Here is a 25,243-nt window from a genome sequence, read left to right on the forward strand (position 1 = left end):
AAAAAAAAAGAAAAGAAAAAACAAAAAAAACAAAACAAAACAAAAAACAAAAAAAAACCCCCTGTATCATGCTTAGTTTGGTAAACCTAAATTATTTAAGGGTCTCATTGACCAAAAAATTGCATTACCTATTTTGGTAGCTAATGCTTAAAATAAAACTGCAGAATGTAGTCATACTTTTGTAAGAATAAGTTTCTTGAACTATTAGGTATAAATGGTGATCAGATATTTTATTAAGGGGTTGTGAGATGGAAGACATAGCAAAAGCAGAAAAGAGATTAAAAAGAGGTGGCCAGTAGGAAAGCAATTTTTGCACTTACCAAAGTTGGCCTAGTGTCAGTCCTGTTTACCTTAAGAAGTTGATTGAGAGAAGCAGAAGTAGTACATGGCACTCTCAATCACCAGGCTCCAAACGCATTTTTGACCCGCATATGAAATAAAATTTCTGTGTATATGTACAGCTGTTATAAATTAACATGGCATACACATGTGACTTTTTTCATAAATTTCTGTTACTCTACTTGATTCTGAGCTTTAAAAATTTTTGCCAATCTTTAGGCTATTTTTTTTTTTTTTTTTTTTTTTTTTGCTGTAGAAAAGGTTGTCACCTTATTTAACTTGCAAACAAATGCATTTTCCTGATAAGTCCTAAAAATACTGTAAGCTTTAATGTTCATTTTATTGAATTTCCTTGCCTTATGAGAATATTAGAAGAGTAAGTGGGAAAAATACTAGAGTTTAGGACATATCAGCGTATAGGCATAAAAAACCAATATCCTGAAACACCTGTTACATCTGGCCCCTGAACAAGGTATATCATTTCCAATGAATTCTGCAATTAGATGTATGTGTTTAATAAAAGCAGACACAAAATTTTATATCCAAAAATGATCAAGCAAGGTCAATGGTAAAAATGTTAGAAAGTTGCAGCCTTTTTATTTAGTACCCAGAGAATGCCAGTAATTTAATACATCTTGATAATTGTTGCTCAAAGAGTTTTGACAAGAACAAAAATAAATATAACTTCTATGCCTTCTTTGGCATGTTGTAAATTCAGAATGATAGCCATTTCTTTAGCAGCATTGTGAGAAAAAAAACATTGTAAAATGCACTACTGGATTTGGTCTTACATGATAAAAAATGTAGTATAATAAATGAAAACTTTAATGTCAAAAAACTCAATGGTTTAAAGAAAACATTAATAAAATAAATAGTAACATAAAATTCATAATATAGTCAGAAAAATAAAATAGTTTTTGAACATTGGGGATTGTTTAACTGCAGCTTTTAAGTACATGTAAATCAAATTTACACACTTTTATTTAATGCCATTTCAGTCTTCAGAAATGCAATGAAATGTCAGTGTGTGTATATATATATATAGTGTATATATACACTATATATAGTATATATACACTATATATAGTGTATATATACACTATATATAGTGTGTATATATATATACTATATTTAATATCAGAAATAAGTTTAGGAATTCAAAAGTGCTTGGGACGTGTTGGCAAACTAATTTTTTAAAAATGTGGCTACAGCAAACTGTGGTCGCTTCATAAAGCCTATGTAACTCTCCACTACCAACAGTACTTCCTGTTTTTTTTTTTTTTTTTTTTTTTTTTTTTTAATCAAACAGAAAAATCACCTTCTCCCTTTTTTGTACTACGGAATTTAATGCAAGATAAATTCTAACTTACAAACCATGCTGGCATTTGGATATTTAAGGTTTCATGTGTAACTTTTTAAATCGCTGTTTCTTTTCTTTTTTTTTTGAGACGGAGTTTCACTCTTGTTGCCCAGGCTGGAGTGAAACTGGCGCAATCTTGGCTCACCGCAACCTCTGCCTCCTGGGTTCAAATGATTCTCCTGTCTCAGCCTCCCGAGTAGCTGGGATTACAGGCATGCACCACTACCCCCAGCTAATTTTGTATTTTTAGTAGAGACGGGGTTTCTACATGTTGGTCAGGCTAGTCTCAAATTCCTGACCTCAGGTGATCCACCGCCTCAGCCTCCCAAAGTGCTGGGATTACAGGCATGAGCCACTGTGCCCGGCCGGCTGTTTCTTGATAGACTGCTTTCCTGCTGCTAAAAATAATTTTATCATACTAAAAAGCAAACCTACATATTTGTTATAAATGGTAGCAACTTCACAGAGAATGAATTTGGAAAGAGAAAGAAAATGTGACCTGAGCAATATTAGTTCATAGGAAACATAAAAGTAAATAACCTAATTGGTAACATTTTGACAATTTTTAAGAAACGAATGCAGTTAGTACATTCTCTATAATTGTCCACCTAAAATTAGATGCTTAATATCTTTTGAAGAATAAGTTAGTTCCCATAACTAGACAGTTGGAATTACAGCAAAACAGTCATCCACAGAAGCTCTATTGCTCAGCGTTTAGAAATGTGAATACAAAGCAAACCCTAACTTGGCAATTACATATATATATATATATATTTATAAGCATTTAGCTAAAATTTATTTAGTGAATAATTGAAACATACATAATTTGCCAATATAATGTAAGCTTGGATTTCCATATTCTAAAAGTACTTTTATGTTTTTCTAAATATTTCAAAGAAACTTATGTCTATAATTTAATATCTTCAAGTATAGTTCCTTTCTCTCTTATGTATTAGCAACCAAACTGAATTTTAGGTGATCAAGCATAACATTTTATTCAAAGTATATGATGGAATTCACTATACTGTAAGACTAAAACCAGGAACAGTGCATCCATTAGTATATGTTGTGAATAATCACTATCAATGCCACTATATTCCCACATAAAAAGGCAAATAGCCCACTATTGATTTATTCTGCTAATTTCAACAATCATTGATCTTGAGGTACATGCCAAAAATGCCTGAATAACCTTTGAAATGTAAAACAAAAATGTTTTGAAGAAGTTTAATTGCAGTTGGCCAATATATATTTAATATGGTTTGCATTTTTATTTTGAAATAGTATTGTGACTTAAAGGATTTCTAGGTCCTAAAATCTGGAAAAGGGATCTAGAAAAATTTGGACTCCATGATTAATTTGGATTCAATCTTTCTGCGCTTTTTTTTTTTCTTTATAACAGGAATGGGATGGCAGTTGGGGGGAATAAAACTTCTTATGCTATATAGGTCATGTACTGTGAGAAATAACACAAAACTATGGATTTAAAAACAACATATGCAGAAATAACCACCAATCTGTCTACCTCCACATCACTTTATCATAGAAGTTCATTAATTGTGATTAAAAAGCTTAAAAGATTTTAAGAGAAAAGGTAGATTGAGAAGTAGAAAGGAAGTAGGAAGGAAATTGTGCAAAAAAAAAAAAAAAAGAAACAGTTTATTAGATACTCTGACCCTGGGACACACTGTTCCTTTCCCCAAAAATATCTTCCCTGATAAGAACTGAATTTAAAATTATTCTCACCTTGTTAGATTGCCTGAAGATCCAGCAACTAGAAACTTGATTAATGCACAACTTCCTTAAAAATGCCAATTAACTATTAGCCACTGACAGAAAAATGTAAATTAATTTAATAGGATAGTTTTCCTTTCAACTTTTTAGCTGGAAATATCTGTTCTGAGAGAATGGATATCCTGATTTGGGGAAGAGGAAGAGGAAGGAACAAGGAGTAATGACCACAACCACACAGAATCTTTCTGGGGATAGGGTAAACTTCGTTGATGGAGTATTGCCGTGAGGTGCTCAGGGAGGATAGATAGCATGAAGGGGCTGGAAAGCCAGCAGAAAAGAGAATGTACAGAATACCACAAATACGCTTTGCCTACTTTAAAGCCTAAGTTTTCTCGTGGCCTTCGGGTCAATATAAACGGTTGTTTTCCTTCTTCATATATGAAAGACTTCTATCTAGAAAATACTAGTCAATCTGTATGCAAGTTTCTCTGGGCACTACTATTTTAACATGTTGTTCCAATGGGCAGACATTATAAATACCAAGCATCTGTTCTTAAGGTTGTGGGTTGCCTAAACATATGGAATCCCTTTGAGCCAAACACAGGTGCTATCAAAACTGCTTTATTGTGTTGAATTACCAATGACAATTACAAAAAACAATGTTTAGACATTGCTGAGTCTAACAAAATAGGCTGAAGTTTGATCTTTGTGAAAGGACTTGAAACCATTTTTTTTCCCCCCACAAAAATCCCCATCACCAGCACTGCATTCTAATTTTCTTGAAAATTGTTTCCTGAGTTTATTCCTGGTAGTATGTGCTTAAGGACAACAGGTTGTTAGTCTATTTGAGCAAACCTGATGTTTTCTCTAAGAAAAACAAATTCAATATCCTCCCCCTTCCAGAACAATAAAACCCCAAACTGTGCTATCATTAAATACTACCAAAAACCATTAACTAGAAAAACACAACGCAAAATAATTATTCAAGAACCCATTAGAAACCACAGTATTCTAAAGTCTTATAGAAAAGATGTGTTTTTACTAGTTAAGCATTGATAGAAGGCCCATCAAAAAATGTTCAAATCTGCATTTTTGGCTATAGAATTCTAGCCAAACTGGACAGGATTAGGCATCCTTACCTGGGCTCCTTCTACAAAATTGCAGTATATTTTGAAGCTTTCCCATATAATAAGGTTTCCCCCTACTACTGTTGTTAAGCTAGCATATTTGAGTTTTTCAGTAGAAAACCCTCAAACAATTATCGGGTACATCCAGTAGCATATCTGTGTCTTTTATACACTGTCGATCCTCACTGGGTGATCAGAAATCATGCTGTTCATTGTTTAATTCTTATAGTGTTCCTTTTATGATAGGACTGTATGGCATGATCTTTCTGAGCAAGCTAATTTAAAATTAATTAAGACTGTCTACTTTTTAAAGCCATTGATTATAGAAAACTTGGAAGTTATTTTGTAATCATTTTTCATTTTCCAATTTCACTTCCCCTAATTTTATTACTTAAAATACATCGATGGAAATAGTAGCTCTGTCCTGAAAACTTCAACACCAAATTCACACCTCTGAGTTTGACGTATCAATTCTGATAGGAAGAAGGTATAACAGCACAAGATAATGACAGAAGGAAAATAAGTCAGAATATATACATACAAACTGTTACATGCAAGTACATATAGTAATAAAGCAAATGAGAAAAAAAAAAGCCAAATGGACCATAAAAAGCCATAAGACATGATACCTACTTCTAAGTAATTATTTTTCATGTGGCATAAATTGTTCTTTAATCTCTTTCAATTATTTCCAAAAGATACCTCAAAATAAGAATACATACTTTTATATATCACACTCAGGAAAAAGATCTTTGTGCATGGGGTATAGATTATTTACATTACAAAGAGAATATGTATAGTTTCTTTTATTAAATACCAAAGTTACAAGTTTCCTAGTCTAAATTGTATAATTCAGCACTCAGTAATCAACTTTCTCTCTGAATGAAGCAAAGTAAAATACATAGCAAATAGTACACCTAACACACACAAGTAGTTCACTTATATTCACTAAAGAAAACTGTGATATCCTCCAGTTTACATTCATGAATTCTTTCTGTCAGCAGTAGTAGTAGTAGTAGTAGTAGTAGTAGTAGTAGTAGTAGTAGTAGTAGTTGCTGCTGCTGTTGTTGTAGTAATGGTATTTTCTTCAACAACGTGAAATTATTCTTTAGCATTTCATCATTTAGAGAAAAGAATACATACTACACAGTGGTTCTGAATTATACATTAAATAAGACCAATTTGGCCAGTTTTTTTATAAATATGATTTTGAAATGTGCTCAAATTTTATGTAGACCATTAATATTATTCATATTTAAAATGTTAGTTTATCTTTATGAAGTAAAATGATTAAGTAGCATTGTCTAAAATTTACTGTAATACAATATACTATATCATGTGTGCTATATGCACAAGTCCACTACAGTAAGATGTCAACTGTATTATCATAGGATTCAAGGTAGAATAATATGCTACACTGTACTTCAAAGCACATCGAAGTCAGAAAAACAACAGTGTAGTTCATTTATAAAGGGGATAGATGATGATTAAATCCAATTGGTTAACTTGAAAGTCGGTTTATATAACACCAGGATAGTGTCAACACCACATACTTTATTTTCAAAGGCTTAACTATGACCTATTTATAAGATTACACCAACAGTATAAAGCCTTTGGAAAAAAAAAAAAGCTTCACTTGTACTAAATTTCCATGTGATGTAAAATTTACAGAAGCCTTATAAAAACCTTTATTTCTAAATGAGGCCACTTATGGATAATATACAGATCTGCCTGCACACATTATCTGAGATGTAATTCTTCTATAAAAACTTTGGCACCAACTATATCAAGAATTCATATATTAGCACAAATGTATTTTGCTCTGGCACCAAACCACTATGTTTACATTTTAGTACAGTGAGTCAAATGAACGGAGTCCTTTGGTTTTACAGAATAACTAGCTTTTATAATATGTTTTTATTGTTTTTCTTTTTTTAAAAAAGTCTATCATTCAGGATCTGATGTTAAAAAATACTAACATTGCTTGTCATTATACTACTATATATATATATATACTGATTGTTGGTAATGACGCCCCAAACCATAATTGTATGAAACAAGAAAAAAATATTAAAGTAACTTTATTTGAAAGGAATTTTAGAAGCTAGTGTGCAGAGAAGTTGTGAGGACCTGGTGGACACCAATTATATGCTTAAATAAACACTTGAACACTACTGCAAACACATAGTATGAATATTGTGGACCTGTGCATGGTTTTTTAAATCTCACTTCCCCTAAAAATGGGGATTTAATATTACTTAATATTCAAGTAATTAAGCAGAAAACGATGCCTTTGATAAGATTAGGAAAAAAGCCACACATTTAATTTCATCTTCATCCAGTTTGGCCTAGGAACACCACAAATCTTACAGGCCAGTTGATGTTCGCTTTTTCATGCTCCGTCGCTGGGCTAAGCTTGAAGCAGCTACAGGCTCTAGGACTGGTTGAAAGGTCTTGTGAGTCAGGGCAGAGTATGTTGCAACCATTGCTCCCTAAAGTAATGAGAAAATGTCACAAACTAAGTACAAATTCTGGAGTTAAAAAAAAAACCATTCACATGATATTATGAGACATACATCTAGAACAAAATGTCTTTTCCTAGGAAAATAATTGAATATATTAGATCTGTGCACTGATGAATCAATATTACTTGTATGTTTTTCATTTCAATAACTATGCATTTTACAAAAAAATTGTTAAAACACTAATATTTAAAACCTTGGTTCAATGTATATGGATATAGGAATGGTTTCATGAACAGTTATAAATTAAGAACAGCAATCTTTTGTTTCAATATGAAACTTGCATTTAGCCCAATCCTAATTCCAGCATCTCTCAAAAGCAAGGCGGGTACAATCAAGAAATTTTTCTTGTTTCATCTGAAAGGCAGTGGTAAAGTAAGCTAAGAAAAGCACATGGTTGTTAATATAAAAAAATCTATCTTTAAAAAATAAAGATATTTTAAGGAATTATTTAAGTATCATTAGCAAGTGGCACACAATGGGTTAATTACATATCTGATATTTTGAAGGCACATAAAAGTATGTTTGTTTTACCTTAACAACATGTGACACATCATTTCTCTTTGGCTGATCATTTGGCAACTGGTCTCTGTGAGTTATCCATGAGTGCTTTAATATTTGTTCAGTAGTATACCGCTGACGTGGGTCCATATGAAGCATATGGGAAAGCAAATCCTAAATTAAAATTTAAAAAGCGTGTGTGTATATATATATACACACACACATACATACATATAATTTTACATTTACTGAAAATGTGACAGCATCGATAGCCTTGCAATCTATTTATTTTACCTACATTTATGCAAAGTAAAATCTATACTCTACACAGTTAACTCTCAAGAGAATCTTGAGAGAGATTTTTCAATATATATTAAATCCCTATACAACACTTTTAAATCGGAAGATGCCAAATCTGTGGAATTAGATGTGTGATTAATGAGGGAGGAGGAAAACGTAAAATGGCAGAAGTTATCCTGGAATATGCTAAATGTTCAGCAGGAGACAGGAGCTACTGAACTTTGCTGTTAAGCTGGGCCCCAAGGTGTAAGGGTACGTGTACACAGATAAAACATAGAAGGGAGGGCCCCATGTAGTTAATCCATTCAATAAATGGTGGCTTACTATATAACATATTAAGAAAGCAAACCATAAATCCAATGTTAGCAACTGGCTTCTATCATAGCAGTGCTCAGAGCATTGTAAGTTTTTCATCAGAGTAAGTGTGAGTTTGCTTATGTTATCTCTGTTGTAACAAAAAAAGTTGTAAATTTAATACAACCACACAGGAAAAGTTTTCAGTATATTAAGAGATGTAATACTTTTAAATAAACTGTCTCTCCAAAGTGGCTTTTAGAGAAATGAGAAGTAAACTCCTTAAGAAGCATTTTCGGAGAATCTGGCAAGATGGCCAAATAACAGCTCTGGTCTGCAGCTCCCAGCGAGACTAACGCAGAAGGTGGGTGATTTTTCCATTTACAACTGAGGTACCCAGTTCATCTCATTGGGACTGGTTAGCCAGTGGGTCCAACCCACAGAGGGTGAGCAGAAGTAGGGTGAGAGCATTGCCCCACACGAGAAATGCAAGGAGCCAGGGGACCTCTCTCCCTTAGCCAAGCAAAGCCTTGAAGGACTGTGCTACCCAGCCCAGATACTATGCTTTTCCCACGGTTTTTGCAATCCACAAATCAGGAGATTTCCTGGTGTGCCTACACCACCAGGGCCCTGGGTTTCAAGGACAATACGGGGCAACTGTTTGGGCAAACACTGAGCTAGCTGCATTTTTTTTTTCATACCCCAGTAGTGCCTGGAATCCCAGCGAGACAGAACCATTCACTCCTCTGGAAATGGGGCCGAAGCCAGGGAGCCAAGTGGTCTCGCTCAGTGGGTCCCACTCCCACGGAGCCCAGCAAGCTAAGAACCACTGGCTTGACATTCTTACCGCCAGCACAGCAGTCTGAAGTCAAACTGGGACAACTGAATTTGGTGGGGGGAGAGGTGTCCACCATTACTGAGGCTTGAGTAGGCGGTTTTCCCCTGACAATGCTAAGGGGGCCAGGAGGTTTGGACTGGGCAGAATTCACCACAGCGCAGCAAAGCGGCTGTGACTAGATTGCCTCTCTAAATTCCTCCTCTCTGGGCAGGGCATCTCTGAAAGGCAGCAGCCCCAGTCAGGGGCTTATAGATAAAACCCCCTTTTCCCTGGGACAGAGCACCTGGAGGAAGGGGCAACTGTGGGTGCAGCTTCAGTAGACTTAAACTTTCCTGCCCCCCGGCTCTGAAGAGAGCAGCTGATCCTGACAAGGAGGATTCTCCCAGCACAGCGCTCTAGCTCTGCTAAGGGACAGACTGCCTCCTAAAGTGGGTCCCTGACCCCTGTGCCTCCTGACTGGGAGAGACCTCCCAACAGGGGATCAACAGACACATCATACAGGAGAGCACCAGCTGGCATCAAGCTGGTGCCACTCTGGGACGAAGTTTCCAGAGGAAGGAGTAGGAAGCAATCTTTGCTGTTCTGCAGCCTCCACTGGTGATACCCAGGTGAACAGGGGCTGGAGTGGACCTCCAGAAAGCTGCAGGAGACTTGCAGAAGAGGGGCCAGACTGTTAGAAGAAAAACTAACAAACAGAAAGCAACAACATTAACATCAACAAAAAGAACCCCCACACAAAAACTCCATTCAAAAGTCATTAGCCTCAAACATCAAAGACAGAAAAATCCACAAAAATGAGGAAAAACCAGCACAAAAACGTTGAAAATTCCAAAAAACAGAATTCCTATTTTCCTCCAAATGACCGCAACTCCTCTCCAGCAAGGGCATAAAACTGGACAGAGAATGATACTGATGAATTGACAGAAGTAGGCTTCAGAAGGTGGGTGGTAATAAAGTCCTCTGAGCTAAAGGAGCATGTTCTAACCCAATCCCAGGAAGGTAAGAAACTTGATAAAAGGTTACAGGAACTGCTAACTAGAATAATCAGTTTAGAGAGGAACATAAATGACCTGATGGAGCTGAAAAACAGCATGAGAACTTCGTGAAGCATTCACAAGTATGGATAGTTGAATGGATCTAGTTGAATCGATCAAGTGGAAGAAATGATATCAGAGATTGAAAATCAAATTAATGAAACAAAACATGAAGATTAGAGAAAAAATAATTAAAAGGAACGAACAAAGCCTCCAACAAATATGAGACTATGTGAAAAGACCAAATCTACGATTGACTGATGTACCTGAAAGTAATGGTGGGGAGAATGGAACCAAGTTGGAAAACACAATTCAGGATATCATCAAGGAGAACTTCCCCAACCTAGCGAGACAGGCCAACATTCAAATTCAGGAAATACAGAGAACACCACTAAGATACTCCTTGAGAAGAGCAATCCCAGGACACATAATCATCAGCTACTCCAAGTTTGAAACAAAGGAAAAAATGTTAAGGGTAGCCCGAGAGAAAGGTCGGGTTAACCTACAAAGGGAAGCTCATCAGACTAACAGTAGATCTCTCTGCAGAAACCCTACAAGCCTGAAGACAGTGAGGGCCAATATTCAACATTCTTAAAGAAAAGAATTTTCAAACCAAAATTTCATATACAGTCAAACTAAGCTTCATAAGCAAAGGAGAAATAAAATCCTTCCCAGACAAGCAAATGCTATGAGATTTTGTCACCACCAGGTCTGCTTAAAAGACTTCCTGAAGGAAGCATTAAATATGGAAAGGAAAAACTGGTACCAGCCACTGCAAAAACACACCAAAATATAAAGACCAATGACAATATGAGGAAACTGCAACAACTAATGTATAAAATAACCAGCTGGCATCATGATGACAGGATCAAATTCACACATAACAATATTAATCTTTAATGTAAATGGGCTAAATGCTTTCCATAAACAGAACCAATGACAAAAACCACGATTATCTCAATAGATGCAAAAAAAGGTCTTCAATAAAATTCAACACCACTTCATGCTAAAAACTCTCAGTAAACTAAGTATTGATGAAACATACCTAGAAATAGTAAGAGCTATTTATGACAAACGCATAGCCAATATCATATTGAATGGGAAAAAGCTGGAAGCATTCCCACTGAATACTGACACAAGACAAGGATGCCCTCTCTCACCATTTCTATTCAACATAGTATTGGAAGTTCTGGCCAGGGAAATCAGGCAAGAAAAAGAAATAAAGGTATTCAAATAGGAAGAGAGGAAGTCAAATTGTCTCTGTTCACAAATCACATAATTGTATATTTAGAAAACCCCATCGTCTCTGCCTAAAAACTCTTTAAGCTGATAAGCAACTTCAGCAAAGTCTCAGGATACAAAATCAATGTGCAAAACCCACAAACATTCCTATACACCAATAATAGACAAGCAGAGAGCCAAATCGTAAGTAAACTCCCATTCACAATTGCTATAAAGTGAATAAAGGAATACAACTTACAAGGGATATGAAGGACCTCTTCAAGGAGAACCACAAACCACTGCTCAAAGAAATAAGAGAGGACACAAACAAATGGAAAAACATTCCATGCTCATGGATAGGAAGAATCAATATCGTGAAAATGGCCATAGTGCCCAAAGTAATTTATACATTCAATGCTATCCCCATCAAGTTACCACTGACTTTCTTTGCAGAATTAGAAAATACTAATTTAAGTTTCATATGGAACCAAAAAAGAGACCCTACAGCCAAAACAATCCTAAGCAAAAAGAATAAATCTGGAGGCATCAGGCTACCTGATTTCAAACTATACTACAAGGCTACAGTAACCAAAACAGCATGGTGCTGGTACCAAAACAGATATATAGACCAATGGAACAGAACAGAGACCTCAGAAATAACACCAAACATCTACAACCATTTGATTTTTGACAAACCTGACAAAAATAAGCAATGGGAAAAGGAGTCCCTATTTAACAAATGGTGCTGGGAAAACTGGCTAGCCATATTTAGAAAACAGAAATTGGATCCCTTCCTTATACCTTATATAAAAATTAACTCAAGATGGATTAAAGACTTAAATATAAAACCTAAAACCATAAAAGCCCTACAAGAAAACCTGGGTTATACCATTAAGGACACAGGCATGGGCAAAGACTTTATGACTAAAACACCAAAAGTACTTGCAACAGAAGCCAAATTTGAAAAATGGGATGTAATTAAAGAGCTTTTGCACAGCAAAAGAAACTATCATCGGCATGAACAGGCAACCTACAGAAGGGGCTAAAATTTTTGCCATCTATCCATCTGACAAAGGTCTAATATCCACAATCTACAAGAAACTTAAACAAATTTAGAAGAAGAAAACCACCCCATCAAAAAGTGGGCAAAGGATATGAACAGACACTTCTCAAAAGAAGACATTTATGTGGCCAAAAACATATGAAAAAAAGCTCACCATCACTGGTCATTAGAGAAATGCAAATTGAAACCACAATGAGATACCATCTCATGCCAGTTAGAGTGGCAGTCATTAAAAAGTCAGGAAACAACAGATGCTGGCGAGGATGTGGAGAAACAGGAATGCTTTTACACTGTTGGTGGGAGTGTAAATTAGTTCAATCATTGTGGAAGACAGTGTGGCAATTCCTCAAGGATCTGGAACCAGAAATACCATTTGACCAAGCAATCCCATTACTGGGCATATACCCAAAGATTATAAATCATTCTTGTATAAAGACACATGCACATGTATGTTTATTGCAGCACTATTTACAATAGTACAAACTTGGAACCAACCCAAATGCCCATCGATGACAGACTGGATAAAGAATAGATGGCATATATACAACATGGAATATTATGCAGCCATCATGTCCTTTGCAGGCACATGGATGAAGATGGAAACCATCATTCTCAGCAAGCTAACGCAGGAACAGAAAACCAAACAGTGGGTATTCTCACTCATAAGTGGGAGTTGAACAATGAGAACATATGGACACGGGGAGGGGAACATCACAAACTGCGGCCTATCAGGGGTTAGAGGCAAGGGGAGGGAGACGGGTAGGGGAGAGCATTAGGACAAATACCTATTGCTTGCGGGGCTTAAAGCCTAGATGACGGGTTGCTAGGTGCAACAAACCACCATGGCACATGTATACCTACATAACAAATCTGCACATTCTGCACATGTATCCCAGAACTTAAAGTAAAATTAAAAAAAAAAAAAAACTGTTCTAATATAGAAACAAAATCATCGTATGCAAATGTTTCATCAATCGCAGAAGCAGTGAAACTAAAGACTCTAAGTAGTACTATCAGATTCTAAAGAATAATGTAATTGGTTGAAACCATGTAAGGGACTAGGGCAACCAATCAAAAGCCATACTGGGGAAAAATGTGAAAAAATAAATGGACAATTAATACTAAAAAGAAGATAACCAAGATTTCAATGAAACAAACCTAAATGGTTATTGGAAAAATGATAAAATTTCAATAGTCCGAGGATTTCTTCTTCTGGTCAAGATGAAATGCCAAGGACTGGATGTACCTATCTGCCCAAAACAACCAATTAAAAAAAGAACATAAAATATAGAATATGTCAATAGTTTTCAGGTTATCAGATGTTAGGTAATAAAAGAAAGTGATTCCTAATAGTGAGAAACAATCCGGTTAGCATTGTGATTGCTTCTGCTTACCAACCTGAGAGAGTTTTCTAGCTGCTGTGCAGGTAAGGGAAACTCAGGTGAAGCCTGGTTGGTTTGAGCTGAGGAGATAGAACTGAGACTCAGGGGAGACCAAGGCAGACATAGTTAGCAGGACAGGGTATGAAAGGGATGAGAGGAGCAGAGAGAGAGAATTACAAGGCTCTATAAAAGGTCTCACTAAAGTATCTAGCAGATTACTACTAATAAAGACATGTGAGGAAACAACCCAAGACCTTGGAAAGAACTATCTGAAAGGATTGGATGAAAATCAGGATTCACACAGGTGGGGTGTATTGCCTGTTTCCACTCGCCAAAATGGAAAACATCATAATTCATGAAGTATATTACAGAGTATTTCGAAGCACTTTGCCTAAATAGTGAGTAGCCCTAAACACTAGTCTGGCCCTGCCTAAAAAAATTTAAAAGGAGGACTCAAAAGTATGAAACTGTTTCCAATAACTTAACTGCTGCCCAGAATAAAGTTCAAGCATACTCACAGGAAAATGAAGAGCAACCTAAACCAAAAATTAGAAGAAAATAAATAATAAACATCACAGAAGAAATAAACAAAATAGAGAAAAAAACAAATGATAAATGAAAAAGAGTTGGTTTTATGAAAAGATAAACACAATTGACCAACCTTTAATGGGACTAAGAAAAAAGAGAGATGATTGAAATAAATAAAATCCAATGGAAAAGAAGACATTACAATGATATCACAGAAATAGAATTATGAGACTATTACAAACAACTATATGCCAACAAATTGGAACACGTAGAAGAAATTGATACATTTCTGGATAAATAAAATCTATCAAAATAGAATCGATAAAGTAGAAAATATGAACAGACCAATAACAAGTAGCAGGATTAAATCAGTTACAAAAAGTCTCCCATCAATGCAAATTTCATTATCTGATGCCTTCACTGATGAATACTTAAGAACAAATACCAATCCTTTTCAAACGATTCTAAAGAATTAAAGAGGAGAGAATCCTTCCAAACTCATTGTATGAAGCCAGATTAACCCTACTGTTCTAACCAGACAGAAAGAACATAACAACAACAAAAACTATAGGCCGATAGCCTTTAAGAACATAGATGCAAAAATCCCCAACAAAATACCAGCAAACTGAGTTTAACAGCACATTAAAAACATCATTCAACATTATCACGAATAATTTATCTCAGGAATAAAAGGATGGCTCAACATATGCAAATGAATACACATAATACATCACATCAACAGAATCAAGGACAAACGCCATAGGATAAATTTAAAATGCAGAAAAAGCATTTGATAAAATTCAACATCCATTCATGATAAAAAAAAAATTAAACAAATTAGGTGTAGAAGAAACATACCTCAACATAATAAAGGTCACATATGACAAACCCACAAGTAACATCATACTGAATCGGGGGAGGTTGAAAGCTTTTCCTGTATGATCTGGAATAAGACAAATATGCCCACTTTTACCACTTTTATTCAGCATAGTACTGGAAGTCCTAGCCAGAATAATTGGGCAAAAGAAGTAAGGGGCATGCAAATTGGAAAGAAGGAAGTAATACTGTTACTGTTTACAGATGACATTATCTTATTTATAGAAAACCCTAAAGATGCGACCAAAAATTGTTAGAATAAACAAAGTGCAGTAAAGTTGCAGGATACAAAAGCAACATACATAAATCACTAGCATTTCTATATGACATTAGTGAACTGTCTGAAAAAGAAATCGAGAAAGCAATTCCATTTAGGAGCTGCAAAAAAATAAAGTAGACAGGAAGAAATTTAACTAAGGATGTGAATGATCTCTACAATGAAAACTATAAAACACTGATGGAAGAAACAGAAGAGGATACAAATAAATGGAAAAATATTCCATTTTCATGGATAGCAATAATTAATATTGTTGATATATCTATACTACCCAAATCAATCTATAGATTCAGTGCAATCTCTATCAAGGTATCAATGGAATTCTTCACAGACACAGAAAACAATTACAAAATTCGTATGGAAGCACAAAAAACTCCAAATAGCCAAAGCCATTTTGAGCAAAAAGAACAAAGCCGGAGGCATAACACTGACTTCAAAGTATTCTATAAAGCTACAGTAACGAAAACAGGATGGTGTTGGCATAAAAATAAACATATAGACCAATGGAACAGAACAAACAACACATAAATGTATTGATGCTCTTACAACCAACTGATTTTCAATAAAGGCACCAGGAACACACAATGGGTAAAGGACAGTCTCTTCAATAGACAGTGCCAAGAAAACTGGACATCTATATGTGGAAGAATAAAACTAGACCACCATCTCTTACCATATATAAAAATCAACACAAAATGGATTGAACACTTAAATGTAAGACCTGAAACTATAAAACTATTAGAAGAAAACATGGGGGAAATGCTTTATGACATTGGTCTGGATAAGAATTTTTGGGTAAGAATTCAAAAATACAGGCAAGAAAAGCAAAAACAGACAAATGGGATTACCTCAAACGAAAAAGTTACTGCCCAACAAAGGAAATAATCAACAGAGGAAAGAAACAATCTATAGAATAGTAGAAAATATTTGCAAAGTATATATCTGAAAAGGGATTAATATCCAGAACATATGAAGCATTCAAACAACTTAATAGCAAAAAAATACATAATTTGATTAAAAAATGGTCAAAAAATCTAAATAGACATTTTTCAAAAGAATAAATACAAATATCCAATAGGTATATGGAAAAATGCTCAATATCACTAATTATCACAGAAATACAAATCAAAACCATAATGGGATATTATTTCACCCCAATTAGAATGGCTAGTACAAAAATGACAAATGCTGCCATGGATGTGAAGAACTGGGAAATGTGCTATACTATTGGTGGGAACATAAACTAGTACAGCCACTATGGAAAACTGTATGGAGTTTCCTCAAAAAATTAAAAACAGTACTAACATATGATCCAGCAGTCCCACTACTGGCTGTTTACCCAAGCGAAATGAGAACAGTATATTGAAAAGATATCTGCACTCCTATATTTACTGCAGCACGATTCACAATAGACAAGATATAAAAGCAACCTATGTGTTCACCAACAGATAGTGGATTATAAAATGTGGTACATACAAACAATGAAATACTATTGGCCAAAAGAAATGCTGTCATTTGTGGCACTATAGATAAACCTGGAAGACATTATGTTAAATAAAATAAGCCAGGTACAGAAATACAAATACCACATGATCCACTCATTTGTGGAATTTACAAAAGCTGATCTCATAGAGGTACAGAGTAGAACAGTGGTTACTAGGGATTGAGGAGGTTAGGGTTGAGGGAGGGATGGGGAGAGATTACTGAATGGGTACAAAATTACAGACAGGAGAAGTTCTGGTGTTCTATTGCAGAGTAGAGTAAATATAATTAACAATACTGTATTATATATTTCAAAACAGCTAAAAAAGAGGATTTTTGAATGTTCTCATCACAAAGAAATGCTAAATGTTTAAGGTGATGGATAAGTTAATTATCCTGATTTGATCATCATTTAATGTACACATGTATTGAAACATCACACTATACCTCATAAATATGTACAATTTTTATGTGTTAATTAAAAATAAATCTTAAGAAAAACACATTTGACATTAAGAAAATAGAGCTGGGCGTGGTGGCTCACGCCTGTAATCCCAGCACTTTGGGAGGCCGAGGCGGGCGAATCACAAGGTCAGGAGATCTAGACCACCCTGGCTAACATGGTGAAACCCCATCTCTACTAAAAATACAAAAAATTAGCCAGGCATGGTGGCAGGCGCCTGTAGTCCCAGCTACTCGGGAGGCTGAGGCAGGAGAATGGCGTGAATCGGGGAGGCAGAGCTTGCAGTGAGCCGAGATCCAGCCATTGCACTCCAGCCTGGGCGACAGAGCGAGACTCCGTCTCAAAAATTTAAAAAAATAAATAAATAAAAAAAAAATAAAGAAAGAAAAAGAATACTTATAGGAATATAAAAGTATCTAGCACCCACCAAGGTAAAATTCTCCACATTTGGTGTCTTCTCAAAAATTAGTGGGCAGGCAAAAAGCACAAAAATGAGGAGAAAGAAAACAATCAATCAAAACTGACCCAGAACTGACACAGATGCCAGAATTAGCAGACAAGGATATTCAATAGTTATTACAACTGTATTCCTGATGTTCAAAAATTAAGTAGAGATAGAGAACATATAAAAAAAAAAAAAGACTGAAAGCCGGGCATGGTGGCTCACGCCTGTAATCACAGCACTTTGGGAGGCCAAGGCTGGCAGATCATGAGGTCAGGAGTTCGAGACCAGCCTGGCCAACATGGTGAAACCCCATCTCTACTAAGTAAATATACGCAAATTAGCTGGGCATGGTGGTACACCCCTGAATCCTAGCTGCTCAGGAAGTTGAGGCAGGAGAATTGCTTGAACCTGGGAGGTGGAGGCTGCAGTGAGCCAAGACTGTGCCACTGCACCCCAGTCTGGGAGACAGAGCAAGACTCCATCTCAAAAAAAAAAAAAAAAGAGAGAGACTCAAACTTCTAGAGATAAAAACTAAAATGTGAGATAATAAATAATGAAACTAAATCAAATAGACACAACAGACACTTTCCAAAAAGAAACAAGAGTATAAAACAACAAAAGAGCTATTTGAGTGAGCTGTGAGACAACTTCACATGGTCTAATATATACATGCAGTTGAAGTCTCAGAAGAAAATTGGGAGCAGAAAAGAATATTTAAATAAATAATTGCCCCCAAATGTCCAAATTTGATGAAAACCATAAATTCACAGATACAATAAAGTTAATAAAATCCAAGTACAAGAAAAATCAAGAACACTACATCAAGGCACATCAAAACCAAATCACTCAAAACCCAAGACACACAGAAAACATTAAAAGTAGCTAGAGAAAAAAAGGACATGTTAGATGTGAAACAAAGATAAGGATAACAACAGATTTCCTGTCAGAAAAAAATAAATTTGAATGGGAAGACTATGGAGCAATATATTTAACATACTGAAAAAAAAGTAAACCAAGAATTTTATATTGTATGAACATATCTTTCAAAAATAATGGCAAATATTACAAGGTATAAAGAAGGTCATTTCATAACATAGATGGGATAAGTAATCAAGAGAAGAAAATTATAAACGTTTATTCATGTAAAAACAAAGCTTCAAAACACATGAAGCAAAAACCATTATAACTGCAAAGAGAAATACACAAATCCATAATGATAGCTGAAATGAGAAAGTAGACATCAGTATAGATTACAGTGGTTAACAGCAGATATTAACCAGTTAGTAAGAAAATATTATAAGAAAAACTTCATGCCAATGTGTTTGACAATGGACAAATCCTTTGAAATAAAAAAATGCCAGTGTTCACTCAAGAAGAAACAATCTAAATAGCCTTATATGTTTTTAAGAAATTGAATTTAGAGTTAAATATTTCCAACAAAGAGAACTGTAGGTCCAGACAGCTTTACTGATTAATTCCAATAAACATTTAAAAATAAGAAATTCTAATTCTAAATAATTTTTTCAGAAATTTGAAGAGGAGGCAATGTTTCTCATCTCATTTAAGGCCAGTATTACACTGAAATCAAAATCAGACAAAGATACTTATAATAGTACATTCATATCCCTCATGAACACAGATGCAAAAATTGTCAAGAAAATTTTAGCAAATCAAATTTAGCTATATACAGTCTATTACAATCAAGTGGTACTCATCCTGGGAATAGAAGGTTGGCTTAGCATTTGAAAATAAAGGTAATTCAAATGTATATCAATGTAACAACAACAATATAGAAAATTATGTGATTATCACAGCAGACATAGGAAAAGCCTTTGACAAAATCCAACATTCATCTCCAATACAAATTTTCATCAAACCAGAAACAAAATGGAACTGCCTCTATGTAATTAGAAGCATCCATGGAAAACCTACAGCTAACATCATCCTTAATGGTGAAAAATAAATGCTTATACTCAAGATCAGGAACAAAACAAGAATATCCATTCCTTCCGCTTCTACAACACTATACTGGAAGTTCTAGTCATTGAAAATTAAGAAAAAAGACATCCATATTAGAAATCAAGCACTAAAACTTCCTTATGAAAATATTACCATCTATGTAGAAAAACTGATGAAATCTAGAAAAAAGCTACTAGAATTCATAAGTGAGTTTAGCAAGCTTATAACATATAAGATCAATATAATAAAAATAATATTTATGCATACTAGCAACAATAAATAGAAAATAAAATTTTAATGCCATTAATATGATTAAAAACAAAATATTTGGGGAAAATATATGATAAAAGAAGTTTAAGACCTGTATATTTAAACATATAAAACATTGTTGAGAGAAAGTAAAGACCTAATTGGAAAGAGATACTGTGTTTATAGATAAGAAATGTCAATGCTGTTAAAATGTCAATTCTTCCCAAATTGATCTATAGCTCCATCATCATCTCATTCAAAATACTAGAGGACTTTTTTTCTGATAGAAATTGAGAAGCTGATTATAAAATTCATATGGCAAAGGACCCCAAATAGCAAAACAACAACAAAAAAACCTCAAAAAACTCTGAATAAGAAAAAAGCTGAAACACTCATGGTACCTGATTTCAAAATTTAATTATAAAGCAACAGTAATTAAGATAGTATGGTAAAAGTGTAAAGATAGACAAGTAGATCAGTGAAACAGAATAAAAGTGTAGAAACAGAACCATGGATATTTGGACAACTGATATAAATACAAATGCAATTTGGTGAAGAAAGGATATTATTTTCAAAAAGTGGTACTGGAACAACTGCATATTCACATGCAAAAATGAACTTTGACCATATGTTGTACCATATACATATGTTAAATCAAAAAAGAACATTGACCTAAAGATAAAACCTAAAATGATACAACAAAAAGAAAACACAGGGGAAAATACACATGCTCTAATTTATTAAGGGGTTACGGCCTTGAAAAATACAGACTACTGATTGTTAATCCTCATAATCACATAGCTGACTGGGAGCTGTGGCTGGCTGCAACTACCTAGCATTGCCAAAGAGTATTTTTACTGCACATTGCTAGCCCAGGAAAAGATAACAATTCAAAGTCCAAAGTAAAGTTTCTATTGAATGCATATTGGTTTCGCTCTATCATAAGTCAAAAAATCATCAAACGATCCTAAGTTGGGAAACCTCTGTATTTGAAATCTTTGGTAAAGCAAAAGTTTATTAGCTCTAATATCAAAAACATGATATACGAAAGAAAAAGAATAATCTCTATCACATTAGAAAGGACTGTTCTTTGAAAGACAAGAGAATTAAGAGACAATCCATAAAAAGAAAATAATTGCAAAGCATAGATCTGACAGAGAACTTGCATTTAAAATATTTTAGGAACACTCAAAAACCCAGTGAAAAAGAGAAAGGTAAAAGATAAATGGATGGCAAATAAACACATGAAAAATGCTGAACATCTAGGGAAATGAGAATTAAAACTACTTTCAAATAGTATTACACACCTTTCAAAATAGCTAATTTTTTTTAAAGGACCATATCCAGTGTTGCTGAAGATGTGGAAGACTAAAATTTTCATATGCTAATAGTGAAAATGTAAAATAGTTCAGGTAATTTGTAAAAACAATTGAGTGGTTTCTTAAAATGTTAAACACATGACTCAATCATTCTGCTCCTAGGTATTTATACAAAAAAATAAAAAGATATACACACATAAAACCACTGGCACATATTCATAGCAGCTTTATTGGTAACAACACAAAACAAATGTCCATCAACAGGTGAATAGATGAACAATGATGTATCCATAAAAAGAAATACTATTCAGCAATAAAAAATAATTAACCGTTGCTGTACTTCAACATAGATAAATCTCAAAATAATTATCATATATAAAAGAGATCAAAAGACTTCAGACTTATGATTTAATTTATAAACATTTCAAAAAATATATAAACCTGTAGTGGCAGACAGCACAACTGTATGTGTCAGAGAATGAGGGGCGTGGAAGATTATAAATGGAAGATATAGGGCAGGAGGAAGGGAATTACAAAACAGCATGACGAAATGTTTATGGTAATAGATATGTTCATTATCTTGATTTTCATGGTGGTTTCATGGGTGTGTATATATGTCCTAACATTATATACTCTACATGCATTTCATTTGGTATCAATTCTACCCCACTATAGTTGCTTAAAAACAAAACAAAACAAAAAAACTCAACAGTCTAGCATATAAGAATAAGTTCTTGAGGGCTGGTAAGATGGCCGAATGGGAACAGCTCAAGTCTGTAACTCCCAGCTAGATCAATATAAAAGGTAGGTGATTTCTGCATTTCCAACTGAGGTACCCGTAGTTGATCTCATTGGGACTGATTAGACAGTGGGTGCAGCCCACAGAGGGCGAGCTGAAGCAGGATGGGGCATCACCTCACTCAAGAAGGGCAAGGGGTCAGGGAACTCCCTCCCCTATCCAAGGGAAGCCATGAGGGACTGAGCCAGGAGAAACGAAGCATTCCGGCCCAGATACTACAGTTTTCTCACCGTCTTTGCAACCTATAGACCAGGAGATTCCCTTGGGTGCCTAAACCACCAGGGCCCTATGTTTCAAGCATAAAACTGGGCAGTCATTTTTTGGCAGACACTGAGCTAGTTGCAGTTTTTTTTTTTTTTTTTTTTCTTTTTCACACCTCAGTGGTGCCTGGAACGCCACCGATACAGAACTATTCACTCCTCCGGAAAAGGGGCTGAAGCCAGGGAGCCAAGTGGTCTAGCTCAGCAGATCCCAACCCCCACAGAACCCAGCAAGCTAAGATCCATTGGCTTGAAATTCTCTCTGCCAGCACAGCAGTCTGAAGTCAAACTGGGACACTTGGTGGGGGGAGGGGCATCCACCATTATTGAGGCTTGAGTAGGCAGTTTTTCCCTGACCGTGTAAACAAAGCCACCAGGAAGTTCAAACCGGGCAGAGCCCACTGCAGCTTGGCAAAGCAGCTGTAGCCAGACTGCCTCTCTAGATTCCTCCTCTCTAAGCAGAGCATCTCTGAAAGAAAGGCAGCAGCCCCAGTCAGGGGCTTATATATAAAACTCACATCTCCCTGGGACATAGCACCTAGGGGAAGGGGCAGCTGTGGGTGTAGCTTCAGCAGACTTAAAACGTTCTTACCTGCCTGCTCCGAAGAGAGCAGCGGATCTCCTAGCACAGTGCTCGAGCTCTACTAAGGGACAGATTGCCTCCTCAAGTAGGTCCCTGGCCCCCATGCCTCCAGAGTGGGAGACACCTCTCAGCAGGGGTCGACAAACACCTCATACAAGAGAGCTCTGGCTGGCATTTGGCAAGTGCCCCTAACACCTCATACAGGAGAGCTCTGGCGTCTGGCAGATGCCCCTCTGGGAGGAAGCTTCCAGAGGAAGGAACAAGCAGCAATATTTGCTATTCTGCAGCCTCCACTGGTGATACCCAGGCAAACAAGGTATGGAGTGGACCTCCAGCAAACTCCAGCAGACCTGCAGCAGAGGGGCCTGACTGTCAGAAGGAAAACTAACAAACAGAAAGGAATAGCATCAACATCAACAAATAGGACGTCCAGACAAAAACCCCATCCAAAGGTCACCGACATCAAAGGTCAAAGGTAGATAAATCCATGAAGCTGAGGAAAAACCAGTGCAAAAAGGCTGAAAATTCCAAAAACCAGAATGCCTTTTCTCCTCCAAAAGATCACAACTACTCGCCAGCAAGGGAGTAAAACTGGATGGAGAATGAGCCTGACAAATAGACAGAAGTAGGCTTCAGGAGGTGGGTAATAACAAACTCCTCTGAGCTAAAGGATCATGTTCCAACCCAATGCAAGGAACCTAAGAACCTTGAAAAATGTTAGAGGAACTGCTAACTAGAATAACTAGTTTAGAGAAGAACATAAGTGACCTGAAGGAGCTGAAAAACACAGTGTGAGAACTTTGTGAAGCGTACACAAATATCAATAGCCGAATTGATCAAGTGGAAGAAAGGATATCAGAGATGGAAGATCAACTTAATGAAATAAAGTGTGAAGACAATTTTGGAGAAAAAAGAATGAAAAGTAACCAACAAAGCCTCCAAGAAATATGGGACTATGTGAAAAGACCAAACCTACGTTTGATTGGTATACCTGAAAGAGATGAAGAGAATGGAACCAAGATGGAAAACACTCTTCAGGATATTATCCAGGAGAAATTCCCCAACCTAGCAAGAAAGACCAACACTCAAGTTCAGGAAATACAGAGAACACCAAAAAGATACTCCTTGAGAAGAGCAACCCCAAGACACATAATCGTCAGATTCACCAAGGTTGAAATGAAAGAAAAAATGTTAAGGGCAGCCACAGAGAAAGGTTGGGTTACCCAAAAAGGGAAGCACATCAGACTAACAGCAAATCTCTCTGCAGAAACCCTACAAGGCAGAAGAGAGTGGGGGCCAATATTCAACATTCTTAAAGGAAAGAATTTTCAACCTAGAATTTCATATTTAGCCAAACTAAGCTTCATAAGTGAAGGAGAAATAAAATTCTTTACAGATAAACAAATGCTGAGAGATTTTGTCACCACCAGGCCTGCCTTACAAGAGCTCCTGAAGTAAGCACTAAATATGGAAAGAAAAATCCAGTAACTGCCACTGCAAATACATACCAAATTGTGAAGACCACCAACACTATGAAGAAACTGCATGAACTAATGGGCAAAAGTACCAGCTAGAATCATAATGACAGGATCAAATTCACACATAACAATGGGAATGCTTCCACTTTTTGCCCATTCAGTATGATATTGGCTATGGGTTCGTCATAAACAGCTCTTGCTATTTTGAGATATGTTCCATCAATACCTAGTTTATTGAGAGTTTTTAGCATGAAGGGGTGTTGAATTTTGTTGAAGGTCTTTTCTGGATCTATTGAGATAATCATGTGTTTTTTGTCATTGGTTCTGTTTATGTGATGGATCATGTTTATTGATTGGCATATGTTGAACCAACCTTACATCCCAGAGATGAAGCTGTCTTGATCGTGGTGGATAAGCTTTTTGATGTGCAGCTGGACTTGTTTTGCCAGTATTTATTAAGGATTTTTGCATCGATGTTCATCTGGGATGTGTTGTTACAAGAACTTACAAGCGATGCCCATTGGCTCTGTGTTCGTTGAGAGTTTGAGCATGAAGGGGTGTTGAATTTTCTCTGATGGTTTTTTGAAAAGATTAAGAAAATAGACTGCTAGCCACACTATTAAACAGGAAAAGAGAGAAGAATCAAATAGACACAATAAAAAATGATAAAGGGGATATAACCATTGATCTCACAGAAATACAAACTACCATCAGAGAATACTATAAACACCTCTACACAAATAAACTAGAAAATCTAGAAGAAATAGAGAAATTCCTGGAAACATACACCCTCCCAAGACTAAACCATGA

At 35.7% G+C, this 25,243-nt stretch overlaps 1 protein-coding gene and 1 long non-coding RNA gene across 2 annotated transcripts in view; both read right to left on the bottom strand.

Annotated features, from left to right (window-relative positions):
- Positions 1-910: 910 nt before the first annotated feature.
- LOC105534480 lies at positions 911-1,663 on the bottom strand. The gene is made up of 2 exons (XR_001005282.1): positions 1,456-1,663; positions 911-1,364 (listed from the first exon to the last, which is right to left on the bottom strand). It is a non-coding gene; the product is annotated as an uncharacterized LOC105534480 (long non-coding RNA).
- A 4,961-nt stretch (positions 1,664-6,624) lies between these two features.
- The window catches only part of RPS6KA6 (ribosomal protein S6 kinase, 90kDa, polypeptide 6), a 101,358-nt gene continuing 82,739 nt past the window's right edge, over positions 6,625-25,243 (bottom strand). The window contains exons 20-21 of the mRNA XM_011973211.1: positions 7,617-7,757; positions 6,625-7,052 (exon numbers count right to left, since the gene is read on the bottom strand). Coding sequence (XP_011828601.1) covers positions 6,927-7,052; positions 7,617-7,757 — 267 coding nt within the window. The 3' untranslated portion in view covers positions 6,625-6,926. The remainder of the gene's footprint in view (positions 7,053-7,616; positions 7,758-25,243) is intronic.

Source organism: Mandrillus leucophaeus, unplaced genomic scaffold (assembly GCF_000951045.1).
Source record: "Mandrillus leucophaeus isolate KB7577 unplaced genomic scaffold, Mleu.le_1.0 Scaffold1354, whole genome shotgun sequence".
In the NCBI taxonomy this organism is placed as follows: domain Eukaryota; kingdom Metazoa; phylum Chordata; class Mammalia; order Primates; family Cercopithecidae; genus Mandrillus; species Mandrillus leucophaeus.